The sequence below is a fragment of the Typopeltis vanoorti genome, chromosome 20 (assembly GCF_054136105.1).
Source record: "Typopeltis vanoorti isolate ZY-2024b chromosome 20, IOZ_Tvanoo_1.0, whole genome shotgun sequence".
NCBI classification, from domain to species: Eukaryota; Metazoa; Arthropoda; class Arachnida; order Uropygi; family Thelyphonidae; genus Typopeltis; species Typopeltis vanoorti.
In genome coordinates, this window is record NC_143568.1 from 63,382,760 (window position 1) to 63,400,906 (window position 18,147).

The 18,147-nt window shown below is 35.9% G+C and overlaps 1 protein-coding gene across 4 annotated transcripts in view; it reads right to left on the reverse strand.

The window, feature by feature from the left end:
- Nucleotides 1-18,147, reverse strand: part of IntS1 (integrator complex subunit 1) — a 664,867-nt gene that overhangs the window by 482,732 nt on the left and 163,988 nt on the right. For all 4 annotated transcript variants that reach the window (XM_090410538.1, XM_090410537.1, XM_090410536.1 and 1 more), the window contains exons 16-17: nucleotides 17,481-17,638; nucleotides 7,164-7,260 (exon numbers count right to left, since the gene is read on the reverse strand). In XM_090410538.1, the coding sequence (XP_090266664.1) occupies nucleotides 7,164-7,260; nucleotides 17,481-17,638 (255 nt within the window). The remainder of the gene's footprint in view (nucleotides 1-7,163; nucleotides 7,261-17,480; nucleotides 17,639-18,147) is intronic.

An 18,147-nucleotide genomic window follows, 5' to 3' on the forward strand; every position in this document is an offset into this window, starting at 1 on the left:
CCTGCAAGCAGGCAAACCAACCCCATGAACACATGCAGCTACAGCATAGAATAAAATGATAAAGTCTTGTCTCTATGATAAAATCATAGAGACAAGACTAAAGATATACAGAAGATATTTGACAATAATAGGCACTTATGCCCCAGGAAGAGGGAAAAGAAGAACAATCAGAGTTTTTTTTATTTTTTTTATCAAGAACTACAAAAGATTATAGATTAAATAAACCCCACCAGGAATATAGGAATATCTGGAGAAAAGGACAAAGCTAATAATAATGCAAGTATATACTAGACTTCTGCTCAGGATATGGACTAGTCATTACTAACACCATGTTTCAACATAAAGATGTGCACAAGTTCACATGAAGAGAAGACACAAGAAATGAGAAAAGCCTCATTGACTACATCATTGTTGATAATGGTATCAACATGCTGGTTCAGGATACAAGAGTGTACAGAGGATTGGAAATTGGAAGTGACCATTACTTAGTACTAAGCAGGATAAAAATGATGTCGAATTGAAAAGAACAGTATGTAAGAAAGTTTTAACCTAGCGTTAGTAAGGTGGGGTGTCACAGACCCAAAACATATAGAAAGAAATAACTGTGACACTGCCACCTTGCTAACACAAGGTTAAAAAGAATTAAAGTCGAGCAGCTTTTACAAGTAAATTGTAGACTAAATTATACAAGCATTGTTGAAGAAAAAAATGAAACAAAATGAAAACAAGAAGCAAACTTTGGAGTGTCAGTGGCAAACTCTGAAGAAGACATTGATTAATTCAGCTAGGGACCTTTGGGGTGAAGTTTTCTGCAAGGATAGAAAAATAAGAACATGGTGGACATAAGAAGTTAAAATTAAAAGAAGAAAGCATACCAAAAGTTCCTAGCAAATAAGTCAGCAGTTACCCTAAAAGAATAGAGAGAAAAATATAAGACAGCTAAGCTGTGTGTAAAAGTAGTTAAACAAAAGTCATGGGAAAACTTTGGTAAGAATATAAAAAATAAACATCAGGAAGGTGGTAACTGAAAAAGCTTAGAAATGGAAGAAAGAGTACTGTAAAAGGAATCAAAGATGATAAAGGCGACACAAAAACTGAAGATAAGGATATCCTAGATGTCTGGAGTAATTACTTTAAAAGACTGTTAAATAAACCAAGCAGTGATAAAATCACACTAGAAATTTTTCAAGAGGAGTACATATCAATACTTGAGGTAGAAAAAGTAGTCCAAAACTTGAAATGTGGAAAGGCAGCTGGAGTAGATGATATTTGACCAGAAATGCTTTCATATGAAGTATAAAAGTTTTACAATGGCTACACTGCATAATTCAAAGGGCTTGGTCAGAAGGTAGAATCCCAGATGACTGGAGTAGAGTTCTCATCTATAAATAAAGAGAATAGAGCTGAATATGAGAATTACAGAGGAATTTCTTTACTAAATGTTCCAGGTAAGATTTATGCAAACATACTTGAAAAGATGTTGAGAAAGATTGTGAAAGAGAAACTTGGAGAACAAGCTGGGTTCAGGCCAAATAGAGGTTGTCAAGATCAGATTTTCACTTCAAGACAAATAGTTGAGAAATCATGGGAATATGACAAGGATCTGTACTTGAGTTTTCTAGATCTGGAAAAGGCATACAACAAGTTGTCCAGAGAAAAGCCTTTAAAACCACTATAATTATTTCAGGTAAATGGAACATTATACAGAGCAATGCACAGTCTATATTTAAGTTGTCAGTCAGCAGTTAGAATTGAAGGAAATACAGGAAGGTTGTTTAATGTAAAATCAGGGGTAAGACAAGGATGCACATGATCTCCACTTCTATTTATCATGTATATGGCTCACATTATGAAAGAAAGTGGCATTGAGCCTGATATTAGAATTGGAGATGTTAAACTTAGCTCTTTGCTTTATGCAAATGATGTTATAATCCTAAACACATCTAATGCAAGTCTTCAGGATTCTCTAACTAAATTGAACAACAGTTGTAACAAATGTGGCATGAAAATCAGCTATAAAAACTGACAGGAGCATAGAAAACTTCAGCTGCATTGTGCATGGAGTTCCCATAGAACAAATAAAATATATTAGCTATTTAGGCACAGTTTTTAGTGAAGATGGCAATTAAGTCTGGAAATAGACAACAGAATAAGCAAAGCTGGTATAGTGGGTAGCCAGCTGAATAAATAAATATGGAATAAGAGAGAAATTAGCCAAAACACCAAGGACAAAGCTAATAATAATGTTCATTTATTATTATTAATTATTTATTATTATGAATGTTTATTAATAATAATAATTTTTCACAGTGTTCAAAACAGTTATGGATCTGAGAGCTGGGATTAAAAATAGAGCACTTGATCAAAGATTAGAGAGCACAAAGATTAGGAGAGTGAACCGATGGCATCAATGGCAGAATCATATTAAAAATGAAGATATTAGAAAGGAACTTGATATTGCTTATATTCAAGAATGTACAGAGATTTGGAAATTGGAAGCGACCATTACTTACTACTAAGCAGGATAAAAATGGATGTCAAATTGAAAAGAACAGTATGTAAGAAAGTTTGAACCTCAGATCAGCACTGCTAATCTGAGGTGGTACAGCCACTTAAATAGAATGGGTGAGGAATGATTAGCAAAACAGGTGTTTAATACAAATGGCAGGAGAGAGACCTAGAGAAAGACCAAGATTTAGGTGAATTGATTCAGTTAGAAGTGCCTTAGAAGCATGAAATGTTAGATATAACAATATTGGAGTTCTCACAAATAATAGACTGATTTGAAGGAAAATTACTGATAAGAGATTAATAATAATGTAAACTTAATCACGTAGTGCTGTCATAGTAACCTGAATACCTCTTAGGGGTACATATTAGGAGACTGATGGTAATCCCATATTGTTGGGAGGGGGATACATATCAAGAAAAAAACATGATGATCATGATAATCCCATATAGCTGGAAGAGAGGGGAGGGGTGTTGGTGAAGCTGTCTCCGGTATCTGTGAGTTTTCTGTAAATGGAGAATGAAGAGATCCATCAGGCCAGTTTGTAATCAGAGTTTCTAGGAAGGGAAAGACTGTTGTTGTTTTACTTTTCTAATGTGAAATGGATCCTGTGGTGTTGGTTGTTTAGATATGTTAAAAAAATGTCGTGTAGTATATGCAGGCCATGTGGTCAAATGGAGAACACAAACAGTGGGTTTATGTGGGGCAGAGTTTAAGGTTCTCTCTCTTCAAAGATCTCCATGAAGTAGTTGGTGGGGATGGGGGGGAACCCATGGGTGTCCCTTCTATTTATAGAATTTTCCTTCCTAAAAAAATGTTTAGAGTTCATAGTGAACTGAAATAGGGTTGAGAGATATTGAGAGGAAATATAGCTTGGATAAGGTCTGAGGTGTCTTTAAGTGAGACATTAGTGAACAGAAAGGAGACATCAAAACTGTCCATTATGTCAGTGTTTTGGAGTGTGAGATTTTCTATGCTGGCTTTAAAGTGGGCTGAGTTTTTTTGTTTTTTTTTAATGTGTGAAGGAGTGTTGCCAGTATACTGTAAGAGTACTTTGGCTGATTTTTTTATTTTTTATGTTGCTCCTGCCCACATAAGGTTATTCGCATACCTAAAGTATATTTGGTACCATGGGTGGGTTAAGGATAGTTTTTCTTTTTTCTCAATAATCAATTCATTTTTTATATTTTTTAATAATTTATTTTTTCACCTATTTAAGATACCCTGCTCTAGAAACCAAACTTGGTACTTTTTCAAGCTGCTTCAGGCCTCCTATAAGCAGGACAGTGGTTTCATCAATGCCAATGACAATGGGGTATAATGGCACACATTTTGTTTGTGGATTTTTGGTAGTCCATATATCCAGAGAGGATTCTAATATATGGTTTATTAGTGATTCCAAAGGCCAAGAGGTGACCTTTCTAAGGAGCCTGCAAAATGATCTAATCTGTGTGTATTGGTTGGTTTAAAACAAAGTGGCATTCTCTGTCTTCTTTTGTAATTAATACTCTCTTTTTAGTAGAGTTCATATTCTTTCCTTAGAGGTTGCTTTTCGGTGGTTTTGCATGTGCAAGTACACCGGCTACATCAAATCTGATGTCAGCAATGTGGATAGGAAAGCTGAAGATACCTTACTCCATTTGGATCATAATTTCTTCTGCAGGAATTTTTCAAAGCAAGTGCAGAGTTATGGTCATGACCAAGTGCCAAAATTGATTATGGCTTCATGGTGAGGGATGATAGATTCACAATGGTATTTTCCTGAGGTTGTTGAGGCTTGGAAGTTGAGTTTAACAGAATGACATGAAACTGTCCCAAATCTGGGAAGCACTCATTCTCGGATCTTCAGCCCAACATCCAAGACATCCCAATCGAGACTACTAAGGGATCCTCTTCTTGTTGAGAGGCTTATACGCTGGTTAGACATAATAACTAATATTTAAGGAATTGACAGCGTATACTGGAAATATAGATTAAATAAACTTTAATATACACTTTCCGATATTTCGGCGAACATCACGTTGCCATCTTCTTGGGAACTTACTAAAAAGACACATGCACACAAGTACTAATACAACAAATGAGACTGAGGCTAGGACGCTAGCGTTTTCCTAAAGTCCTGATGGTGCCCCCTGGCGGACTATATTGGTAGTTCTTGGCCTTTGGGCTGAAGTTCTTTTGATAAAAGTTTCCCAAATTTGGGGCAGTTTCATGCATCCAAATTTGTTGAGGTTTGGCATGTTCCTAAGGGCCGAGGCTGATTCCATGAATAGTCTTTCATACTTGAACTTGCTGCGGTGTATTACTGTGGCTTTCTTCCATCTTATTCTGTGGCGAGTATCCAGAGCGTGGTCTGCAAGCCCAGAGTGGCTGTACTGGTGAAATCGGATGTAATCCTTGTGTTCTGAGATTCTGATATTTGCTGTACTGCCTGTTTGGCCAAAGTAGGACAGTTTACAGCTGCAAGGGACCTGGTATACACCAGGTAGGTCTAGGGGAAGTGGTTGGTCTTTGGTGGAGCGGATAAGGGATGCCAGTTTTCTATGTGGTCTGTAACAAGTGGTCAAGTCATGTTTTTTTAAGATTTTATTGATTTTTTCTGAGGTGCCTCTGATGTAGGGAATAGTGATGGATTTAGAGTAATCTTTTTTGTGAAGGGGAGGGGGTGGTGGGTTGTGAATAACTGGGTTAAGTATTTTTTGGATTTTTTGGAGGGGGTAGCCGTTGGCTGAGAAAGTGTCATGGATGTGATTTAGTTCAGTGGTTAGGGCTTGATCATTAGAACAGATTATTTTTGCCCTGTTGAATAATGTTTTAATAACTCCATATTGTTGTGGGGGGGGGGATTGTTGGTGAATGTATCTGCCTGTATGGGTGGATTTTCTATAAACTGAGAAAACCAAGGTTCCATCAGGTTGGCGGGTGACTAGTGTGTCTAGGAAGGGGAGGTTATTGTTTTCCTCTTTTTCCAGGGTGAATTTGATTCTAGGGTGTTGGTTGTTCAAGTGTGTTAGGAAGGAGAGGAGTGAATCCGGGCCATGTGGCCAAATAGCGAAAACATCATCAACATAGCGAAGCCATATGGTAGGTTTTTGTGGGGCTGAGTTTAAGGCTTTCTCTTCAAACATCTCCATGAAAAAGTTGGCCAAGGGTGGGGAAAGTGGTGAACCCATGGCTGTCCCCTCTATCTGTTTGTAGAATTTTTCCTGCCAAACGAAATAGCCTGAGTTCATTGTAAACTGAAATAGGGCTGAGATATCGGGAGGAAGTCCTAACTTGATCAAGCCCTAACCACTGAACTAAATCACATCCGTGACACTTTCTCAGCCAACGGCTACCCCCTCCAAAAAATACTTAACCCAGTTATCCACAACCCACCACCCCCTCCCCTTCACAAAAAAGATTACTGTAAATCCATCACTATTCCCTACATCAGAGGCACCTCAGAAAAAATCAATAAAATCTTAAAAAAACATGACTTGACCACTTGTTACAGACCACATAGAAAACTGGCATCCCTTATCCGCTCCACCAAAGACCAACCACTTCCCCTAGACCTACCTGGTGTATACCAGGTCCCTTGCAGCTGTAAACTGTCCTACTTTGGCCAAACAGGCAGGACAGCAAATATCAGAATCTCAGAACACAAGGATTACATCCGATTTCACCAGTACAGCCACTCTGGGCTTGCAGACCACGCTCTGGATACTCTCCACAGAATAAGATGGAAGAAAGCCACAGTAATACACCGCAGCAAGTTCAAGTATGAAAGACTATTCATGGAATCAGCCTCGGCCCTTAGGAACATGCCAAACCTCAACAAATTTGGATGCATGAAACTGCCCCAAATTTGGGAAACTTTTATCAAAAGAACTTCAGCCCAAAGGCCAAGAACTACCAATATAGTCCGCCAGGGGACACCATCAGGACTTTAGGAAAACGCTAGCATCCTAGCCTCAGTCTCATTTGTTGTATTAGTACTTGTGTGCACGTGTCTTTTTAGTAAGTTCCCAAGAAGATGGCAACGTGACGTTCGCCGAAATATCGGAAAGTGTATATTAAAGTTTATTTAATCTATATTTCCAGTATACGCTGTCAATTCCTTAAATATTAGTTATTAAGGGATCCTCTATTTAGGACTCTAGACCTAACTTTGGTTGCCTTTGCCTTTCTTCATCCTCATTTACCAGTATTAGTGCTTACATGCACATATATTGTTCTGTGTTCCCTGATGATGACAATTTGACTTTGCCAAAATATCAGAAGTATTAATTAACATTATTATAATTAATATTCAGTATATATTGTAATTTCCTCAAAAATAATAGTTATGAATATCCAACGTATAAGCCTTTCTACCAGAATCTTCTTGGAATGGTTTCTCACACAAAGGAAATGTTCTCCAGACAGTGATACAGAACCACCCACTAATGGAACTCCTATTGACATATTAAAAAAAAAAAAAAAAAAATGGGTGGGTAGGTAGGTATGTGGGGGAATCTTGGGCGAGTAATTTATGTTTTTTTTTCATGACAAGTAGGATTTTGAATAATTTTCCAAGCCCTGTAAATAACTATATCTAAGTTAGAAACATTTATTAGAAGACAAACAAATGTAATCTGCAATAAGAAATTTTATTTTAAACAAAGCATACCCTTGAGGAAGAGTTATATTTTCTGGATGATGATATGCACATAGATTAAAAACGGCATCAAACAAATCAGGTCTTTCAACACGAACAACAGGAAAATCTGAAAGAATAGTTGGGAAAAATTAATTTATATTTCTGTAATGCTTGCAATCATCACAATAATTCAGAATTAACTCATCTGAATGTCTCATATCCAAAAGCATCACATAAAGAAATTATCATCATCAAATGCCTGACATGTATCCTCAACAAGTGTACAGGATATTATGATAGTACTACATGAAAAACTTACATCATTACTAACTTCATATCAACAATTTTCCTCCAAATAAATCCGTTATCTGTCAAACATTATCAGATCTCATATTTCCATCTTCTAAGTCACTTTTTGCTGAATTAATCTGCCTACATCTTGGTCTTCCTCTGAATCTTTTTCCTGCAAACCTGGCAAAGAACACTTGTTTTGCTAATCTTTCTTCTCCCATTTGGTTTAAGTGACCATACCACCTGAGATTAACTCTGCTGACACATTCCTGGGTGCTCACAATGTCAAGTTCTTTCCTAATATCCTAATCTTTAATATGATATTGCCATTGATGCAATCTACTCACTCACCTAATCTTTCTCAGAATCTCATATCTGTGGTCCCTAGTCTTTGGTCAAGTGTTTTATTTCTAACTTAGCTCTCAGATCCATAAGTTAAGATTGGTTTGAACATTGTCTTGTATACAGCTAATTTAGTGTTTTGACTAATTTCTCTCTTTAAAGGAATGCAGAAAACCGACCAGGGGTTCTGACCTAATGCCCAATTCTCACCTTCCCATGGTGCACCCTGTTAGGTATCTACCTGGATACTGAACATATGAGGATGGGCTAGCAATTTGGGAATTAGTCAACAAAATTGTAAGTGCAAAATGATGATCAAGAAATTATTATTTCTTTAAAAGCACCAAGTTCTGTGACTGGTCGTTAGAAGTGTTGAAAGTTTTTTCATTTGGTTGTAATATAAATTAAAGATGCCAAGAAATTATATTCTTGGTTTCATTCTTTATCCAAGTGTGCAAACAAGGTTTGCACGTGAAGTAATTTCATGACTGGGCTATTTGTATATGGAGGCTAATGACTGCCTTAGTATCCCATAATGCAATGCAAATATCCTTATGAACATGTATAATGCTATGCATTATGATAAGGGCTACTATCCAGACCGGTTTCGGCATTTATTGATGACTCATCAGTGGGAGCCAGACCCAGAAGTGATAAAGGCTGAAGTAATGCAGAAGTCATATTTCCATATACAAGTGGTTGAAAGGTGTCACAGCTTATTACTTAAATACTCTGGATTAGAGATAGATGTTGAAAGAGATAATTAGAAGTGTGATATCATGACTTTTACACACACACACACACACACACACACACACACCATTTTTTTGAGCATATGTGTTTGTTTATTTGGCATCTGTGGTTTAATATATAATTATTAATGCTAAGTAATATTACACAGCACAGGCATCCCCCATATAACAGAGTGCTTCCACAACAAGGGTTTGCTCTAACAGAGAATTATGAAAAAAATCCTTGCACAACATGGTACTTATATCATGGTTAAAGCATTCCAACCAACCTTATACGGCATGGTATTTTTAAGCTTTTGCATGTGGGAGAAATAATGATATGCTGGACATAATTTTGCAACATTTCTATTCTTTTTTGTGAATCCTCACCTAAGATGCAAAAAATGTTGTTGGGAAATTGACATTAGGTTCTGTGCTACAGACCTTGTGCTTGTTTGAGACAATTAAAAATTGTGATGTAGAAATGTGTAGACATGACTTTTAAAGTTTTTGTAAAATTATTTTGATTTTTATTTGATCCTTAATAAATTTTTTCAGGTATGTATTACTAAACAGCATGGATACACACCACATCATTTCAATGCCAATGGGATTTGGTGGGAAAAAAACACCCAACAGAACACTTAGAGAAAAAGAGAAAGGTTTTAATGCATCAAAAGATCGTGTAACATTACTTATGTGCAGTAAAACACATCAGTAGATTACATGATAAAAACATATACTAGTTTACAAATCCTCTAATTCTCACACAATGAAAGGCGTCCTAGGATTAGAGGACATGTCACTAGTATATTGGAAAGACTGGGTAACTGTTAATTTATTTAAAGAATTGTTTCTAAATGATCACTTATTGTTATTATTTTTTAAATAAAAAATTAAGTTTCCAATAGTTACAAAATGATATATTTTTGCTAGAATTTTGAATCCTCCTTTTTGTACTGGTTCTTAGTCCTATGTAACAGTTTTGCACCTCCACAAGATTTTATAGGAACCTAACCACTACCACATTATGTGAGGATTACCTGTATAAATAAAATTATCGAGCAATGACTGAACAGCGAACCAACTATTCTGTTGTACATTTGTGGAAAGTATGCCCTGTAGGATTGCTGCAATCATCGCAGTGAAAAAAGGTCATACATCTTATTAAGGTGTGTGCCGTGGCTGTTTGTTTCTAACACTATGGTGTCTGTTGACATCTTTCCAAGCTCTGTGTGTGTGTGTGTGTGTGTGTGTGTGTGTGTGTGTGTGTGTGTGTGTGTGGAAGTTTCAATTTTTATGTTTAGGATATTAAATTCATGGATTAATCTTCTTCAAAGATACAGCAGTATGAGAATGAATAAGATAAATGTTTTTTGGGTGCTCCAGTTTACCCTTAGAAAAGTGAATCCAGCCCAGAACATTTTTTTAAAAGTAATTTGAGAGATAACATTATTAGTCTCCATGATGGTGTTTTGGTGGATGACTATATAGGCAAATGCTGATTTATGTAAATTCACATTTACACAAATTATACTGAAATAGCCATGAAAAGAAATTTGATTATAAAAATTTTATTTAACATGCATACATTACTTGCACTCACCCAACAGCGGTTGTCTGAAAAGTAGTAGTCAGATTACACATTTTTTGATGCACCGTTCTCAGTCTTCTTTTGTTTATTAAACACAAATGTACTGTGTATTTGTATGCTTGAATAATTTTTAGTGTTCGTGTGCGTGTCTGTGCATTCTGTGGTAGAGTACACCAAAATTGATCTAAGGATGAAAAACTTATTAAGAAATGTGAAAGTGGACAAAGATTAGTGGCCATAGGAAATGTTTGTCTTTCACCATTAGCAGCATATATAATTGTCAATTTATGCTGCCTGAATAAAGGATCGGCCGCTTTAAGATAAAAAAATAACAATCAAAAAAAAAAAAAAAAGTAGTCTAGTAAGGATTAAGAATCTGGATATTTTGATTTTATGTCTTGCCATTGTGTGAATCATCATTAAGCCTAGAGAAACAACACCTTTGGATTTCATCTTCAATCCACATAGTTAACAATTTTTCCATGTTATATATGTCACCAGACTACTTTTTTTTTGATTGTTATTGTTTATCTTAAAGTGGCCGATCCTTTATTCAGGCAGCATAAATTGACAATTATATATGCTGCTAATGGTGAAAGACAAACAATCTTTGTCCATTTTCGCATTTCTTAATAAGTTTTTCATCCTTAGATCAAACACACAACAAAATAGCCATGAAAATATACCACAAACCCTCGCACATCGGAAACTACCTCCATTTTCACTCATACCATCCATATTCTGTTAAAAAATCTGTCATCTTATCACAATTCATAAATGTTTACAAATTTTCAACCAATCAAAATAGCCTAAACGCAGAAATAAAAAAACTAACACAAATCTTCTTAAATCGCAACTATCCTACACAACTGATTAACTACGCAAACATGACGGCAAAAAACCGCCAAAACAACCCAAGTACCAAAACGAACTTCCTTACACAAAAAATTATCAAACTACCATACACCCAAAACACATACAAAGCATATAAATACATCTTCAAACATACTGACTACAAACTGGTATTCACCACAAACCAAAAACTGGCAAACCTCCTAAAATCCACCAAACCCCACACACAGAAAGAAATATTTGAACAGCACAACGTAGTCTATAAATTTCCCTGCCAACAAGACTGTGACATCACCTACACAGGTTCCACCATCAGGTCTTTATGAGCAAGACTACAAGAACACTTCTGTGACTGTAACATCCCTATTCCAGAACATTTAAACACTAAAAAACGTAACATCAAAAAGAAAAATCGAATACAAAGCACAGGAAAAACAGAAATAGCTATTCACGCCCTTGAACAAAAACATACCCCGCAGATCGACAAGGCCATCATAGTAGGCAGACAAGACAATGAAACAATGCTCAGAATATCGGAAACAATAGCTATAAAGTGTGACGCGAACTCTATCAATGTACACAGGCCCTACATAATCTCCGAGTTTTGGAAGCGTCACAACATAAAATTGAGGTCACAACCCCGACCGATAGGCGACAACACAAACACTTCAAAAGCAGAAGCACCTACCCGACCTGACATAGCATCCACTTTCCCAATGTGTTCAGATGACGACCAAGAATAGTCGAAACGGACCGCACCCTGTCAACCACCTTTCCCCTTCCCCCTCCCTATTTTAAAAAATCAACCCTTTCACCTTTTCCCCCACCCTATATAATATAATATATATGTTTATATATATTACGAAAAAACCCCGGGTTTTTCTAACTTAATTCTCCCAATAATAGATTTAGTTTAATCCTTTATCATCGCAGAAAGAGGAAAAGCCGCAACACCCAGAAAAAGGTATGTGTAAATTTCTATTTCTTATGCTACATATACTTTTTGATAAATTTACACCTACAATGCCCTAAGAATCCATGAGTGAATAGCCAATGACATTTAAACAGGGGCACTCCTAAACTGAAGCAGGCTAAATAGCCGTAATTATAATAGTTTATTAAGAGGAGTAACATGGGAGTTTTCCCAGAAATAATATACACAGTTTTCCAAGTTTCCATGTCCCACCATACATGCTCTTTGCACCATCAAAAATGATGCTGCATGTTCAAGTAATATATGGCATGCATATTGCAGTCCTACCACTGAAAACTATGTTGTGAGCCTTGGTTCTGAATGTTTTTGTGTACATTTATGTTCCAGGTGATGCCTGGAATTCTGCATTCAACGTGTTGGCTGACAAATGGCAGTTTTAACATATTATTCTTCACCCAACAGTCATGTCTGGTGAGATTGATGGGTTGTCCACTGCAGGAAGCACTTGCAATCGACTCCCTGTGCTTTCATCTCAGTATGGTATTGCTGACTGTTGACCTGGGATGGGCTAATTTGTCAAGAATTTGCCAAACAGATAGGCATGCCTCTTTCAAACTTAGGCAGTTCCCTTTTTCACAGCCATTTCACCCAGACACAGTTGCACTGACCTGGGAGCATCATATTCTTCCAATTTATACCAGCTACAAACATGTGACTCGTTACATGACATGATGCACCTTGCCCATGAGGGTGTCCATTGACTTCTTTCCAGGTAATGTACATACATATACATAAACACAAACACACTTTTTTTTTTTTTAATGCGACTCCCACCTACAAAAGGCATAGTTCAATCTTTCTATAGCAGATTAACACTGTGGATGGATTAGGGATTTTATTTTTATTATTATTTTACATAATCTAGAAACCCTGCTCTGGAAACCAGACATGGAACTTTTGAAAGCCACTCAAAGCCTCTAATAAGTGGTTTCACCCTGGACAATGAAATTCATCTACAACCTAAAATATTCACAAATGTCTATGCCCAGAGTAAGGTTCAAATCTGAAGCCTTAATTGGAGAGCAGATAAACTAACCACTCAGACTGGAATAACCTCTTTCTTCTTTATAATCTTCTTATTTATGGATGTTAATTGATCCTTACTCAGCAAAGTACATCAGAAAAAGGGTATCCACATCATATATGTAATGAACTAATTTATAAACTTTAAGTCACTCTACTTATCCTGTTAATTCAACAAACTGCCATTAATCCACTATACATTATAACTTTCATGATATACTCCTTCACTATACACTTAGCAAACCTTCTCTGTATACCTTTAATTCTTTTAATTCCTGAATGTAATGTCTTACAAAAGACAAGAATCATAATCCAAAACTAGCTTGACCCAAGATTTATATAAAGGTATAACTTTTTTCATCATCATCATCAAATTCCTGCCATGTACCCTCAAGGGGTGTACAGGATATGATAGTACTACATGAAAAATTTACACCATTACTAACTTCCTATCTACAATTTTCCTCCAAATCAGTCTGTTACTTGTCAAGACTCCAACATTACCAGATCTTATATTTTTATCGTCTAAGGCACTTTGTACCATATCAATCCACCTATATCTTGGTCTTCCTCTGGGTCATTTTTCTGCCAACTTCGCAGAGAACACTTGTTTTGCTAATCTTTCCTCGTCCATTCTGTTTAAGTGACCATACCATCTGAGATTAGCTCTGCTAACGCATTCCTGGATGCTGACAATGTCAAGTTCTTTCCTAATATTCTCGTTTTTAATATGATATTACCGTCGATGCCATCTGTTCACGCCTATAATCTTTCTCAGGACTCTCATATCTGCGGTCTCTAGTCTTTGGTCATGTGTTTTACTTCTCCCCCAGCTCTCAGATCCATATGTTAAAACTGGTTTGAACAACACTGTCTTGTATACAGCTAATTTAGTGTTCCAACTAATTTCTCTCTTATTCCATAAGAATTTATTCAATTGACTTCCTACCATACCAGCTTTGTTGATGCTGATGTCTATTTCCATATTTAATTTACCATCTTCACTAAAAATAGTGCCTAAGTAGCTGAAATGTTTTACTTGTTCCACAGATTCTCCATTCACAACACAGTTGACATTTTCAACGATTCTGCCTATTTTCATTGTCTTTGTCTTTTTATTGCTGACCTTCATACCATATTTATTACAAATTTTTTCATCACACATTTATTTATTTTTAATGATTAACTAACAATCTTCTATGCTTTACTAGTAATCTTTTCAATATAATTCCAGAACCACCAACCGCTTACCCACCATTATTAATTTAGATTTATCTAACTTCACTTTATTATTATATCAAATATATTTACATTCTGCAAATTATGAAAATAAATATTCTGTAAATGCAGCATGTGTTCATTCAATCAGCTCTCGTTTTGTTATTAAATTTCTCATAATAAAGTTAAACTCTCAATTCCTAAATTGAGAGTGTAATGCTAAAAACTTCCCATTTACTATAAGAGTCTTATAGTGGCTGCACTGCATAGTTCAGAAAGCCTGGACAGAGAGACGAATTCCCAATGATTGGAGTAGAGCTCTCATAGTACCCATATATAAAAAGGGAAATAAAACTGAATGTGAGAATTACAGAGGTATTTCCTTACTGAGTGTTCCTGGCAAGATCAATGCAAGTATACTTGAGAAACGGTTGAGAAGAATTGTGGAAGAAAAGCTTGGTGAAGAACAAGCTGGATTCAGGCCAAATAGAGGCTGTCAGGATCAGATCTTCACTTTACGACAAATAGTCGAGAAAGCATGGGAATATAACAAAGATCTGTATTTAAGTTTTGTCGATTTGGAAAAGGCATATGACAAGGTGCCAAAAGAGAAGCTATTCAATACGCTGCAGTTATATGGTGTGAATGGGGCATTATATCAAGCAATACTTAGTCTTTGTTTGAGTTGTAAGTCAGCAGTTAGAATTGAAGGAAGTACAGGAAGATGGTTTAATGTTAATTCCGGTGTGAGACAAGGATGTACATTATCCCCTCTTTTATTCATTATCTATATGGATCATATTATGAAGGAAAGTGGTATTAAACCTGATATCAAAATTGGAGATGTTAATGTCAGCTCTTTGCTTTATGCGGATGATGTTATACTTCTAAATAAATCCGCTACAAGTCTGCAAGATTCTCTGACTAAATTGAATAGCTGTTGTAATAGATATGGTATGAAGGTCAGCAATAAAAAGACAAAGACAATGAAAATAGGCAGAATCATTGATAAATGTTAACTGTGTTGTGAATGGAGAACCTGTGGAACAAGTAAAACATTTCAGCTACTTAGGCACGATTTTTACTGAAGATGGTAAATTAAATATAGAAATAGACAACAGAATCAGCAAAGGTGGTATGGTGGGAAATCAATTGAATAAATTCATATGGAATAAGAGAGAAATTAGTCGGAATACTAAATTAGCTGTATATATACAAGACAGTGTTCAAACCAGTTTTAACTTATGGATCTGAGAGCTGGGTCAGAAGTAAAATACTTGACCAAAGACTAGAGACCGCAGATATGAGAGTCCTGAGAAAGATTATAGGCGTGAACAGATAGCATCAATGGCAATATCATATTAAAAATGAGGATATTAGGAAAGAACTTGACATTGTCAGCATCCAGGAATGCGTTAGCAGAGCTAATCTCAGGTGGTATGGTCACTTAAACAGAATGGGAGAGGAAAGATTAGCAAAACAAGTGTTCTCTGCCAGCTTGGCAGGAAAACAACCCAGAGGAAGACCAAGATATAGGTGGATTGATACGGTACAAAGTGTCTTAGACGATAGAAATATAAGATCTGATAATGTTGGAGTCTTGACAAGTAACAGACTGATTTGGAGGAAAATTGTAGATAGGAAGTTAGTAATGATGTAAATTTTTCATGTAGTACTGTCATATCCTGTACACCCCTTGAGGGTACATGGCAGGAATTTGATGATGATGATGGTATACTGATAATGAAGTAACATTAATATCAAGTGCAATATCAAGAACTGCTGATTGTATTCCTCCCTTAATCTTTATCAGAAAGAACTTGGAAGAATCCTCAATAGCTCAGACACCAACAAAAGCTGGTCTTGGGTGTGGACAGCAGGGTTTTTTCATCCCGCAAAGCAGGCAAACCAGCCTTGAGAACTCAACACTACAGGACATGGGATACACAGGGCATAGGGCTGACCACCTTATCCTGTGAACGGTTTGAGGTCCGATGATTAATAAACCCTCGACACTTAAAGGTAAAAGGAAAATGAGATGAGATGAGGTCCTAACTCTCCTACTTGAGAGTAGGAGAGTTTTGAAACCATCTACCATACAACATTGAAACGTCTATATTCAGCTCTTTCCAAAAAATGTTTAAAAAGCCAACCAACATAATACTATGATCCATTCTTCAGCCACCAAAAAACTTGGTGCTTATTTTTGCTAATGATACTACTACCACTGCTAACACTGTACAAATCCCAAATATGCCCTACCTCAGAATACTCTTCACACAGTTGGGGTAACACATCTAAAACCTCTCTATAAATTTATGCCATCCAGAAGTGGAAATCCAATTAATTGATGACTCCTCTCTCTCTCTCTCTCATAGGTTCACTCCAATCACTCTCTAATACAAGTTCTGTTATTAACTTATCACTTGAACAAGTATTTCCTGGGATAATGTTTTGTCAAACTGGCCACTATCATTACTCCAATATTTTCTAAAACTGTAAGAACAGAAGCAGCTACAGATCAATGTCCATTTACTTTTCTGCTTCAAAGTTATCCTAACCAATTTCTCTCACTCTACCTTCTCCAAAGGCTGCATGCTACTTTCTGCTATTCAGAAACATCAGCAAATTCCTTATTTCCTCTTATTCCCTTGTTCACACACACAGTACTGATGCAATACACTTTTGCGAGTGGATCTGATATAAAAGAAGATATCCTAAAATCAGTCCTGTGAATGCAAAGCAGTTAGTTACTTAAAAAAAAAAAAAAAGCACAAAAATATTATTTCAGACTATTATAAAATAGTAGTTCTTAATATTTATGTTAGCTAAGAACAAAATGGCATTTTATTTTATTTATTTTTTGTACACAATATCTATCAAACAGTATGATTCATAACAAATCACAATTACCAAACATCTTTAAGAATAGGAAAGCCAACCACTTTATAACTATTATGGCATATGTGTTAGGATTGATGTGATTCATTACTTCAACTTTTCTGTTTGTCTGCTGCCCCCCCCCCCCCTTTTTAACAATGACTCGTCTGTGTTTAATCCATTTATTTTAATATTTTCATGCTTTCATTGATGTGTTAACATTATGCTCCGATTTGAATTTTTGTTTTATCATTTTCTGCATGGTGGCCTAGTTGATTATCACCTAACTACAAGACCAATTTTTAGACATATCCACAGTTGCCTTAAATTTCACTGTATAATATTCTAAGAAAATATTAATTCTTTTTATTTGTCAGTCAATGCCTTATTCAAAAAAAAAAAAAAAAAGTAATTTTTATTACCATCTGTATATATTACAGCAGCTCTTTTAATTAACTGGTCTGCAAGCTCCAGAGAATCAGGAGGATTAAGTGGATGATCTTTTGACAAGCCAATGATCAAAATTCTCATTAAAGTATCTTCTAAGATAGGAACTTCAGAAGAAAGCCGTAACATCAGCCTGAAAGCAATATAATGAACGCATCACATCATTGCTATGTTATATGAATCAACATACTACTATAATATTAATAACCAGAAGGAAAGAATAAATGTTTTACTCATAATTATTCCATTTACTCACTCACTCACTCACTCACTCACACACACACACACACACACACACACACACACACACACACACACACACACACACACACACACCAATCCTACTAAAAGTTGAAAAGTGAGAACATACTTGTAATATAGTTGATCCAAGAGTTGAAACAAAAACTGATATTTGTTTTTGCAAATAACTATGTATATTATTCAGGATATATTAATGAAGGAAGAGTGTTCTGCAGAACAAAGGAATCAAGGATGAATGAAGAAAAGTAGACGATACTGCAAATTTTGAAGTGTGAGTGAGAACATTTGGACACTGAATACTTTGGATTTTAACAGATTCTACAAGGAGAGTGGCAGAATTATAAATTTCCAGTTCAGATTAAATATTCATTGGAAATATCA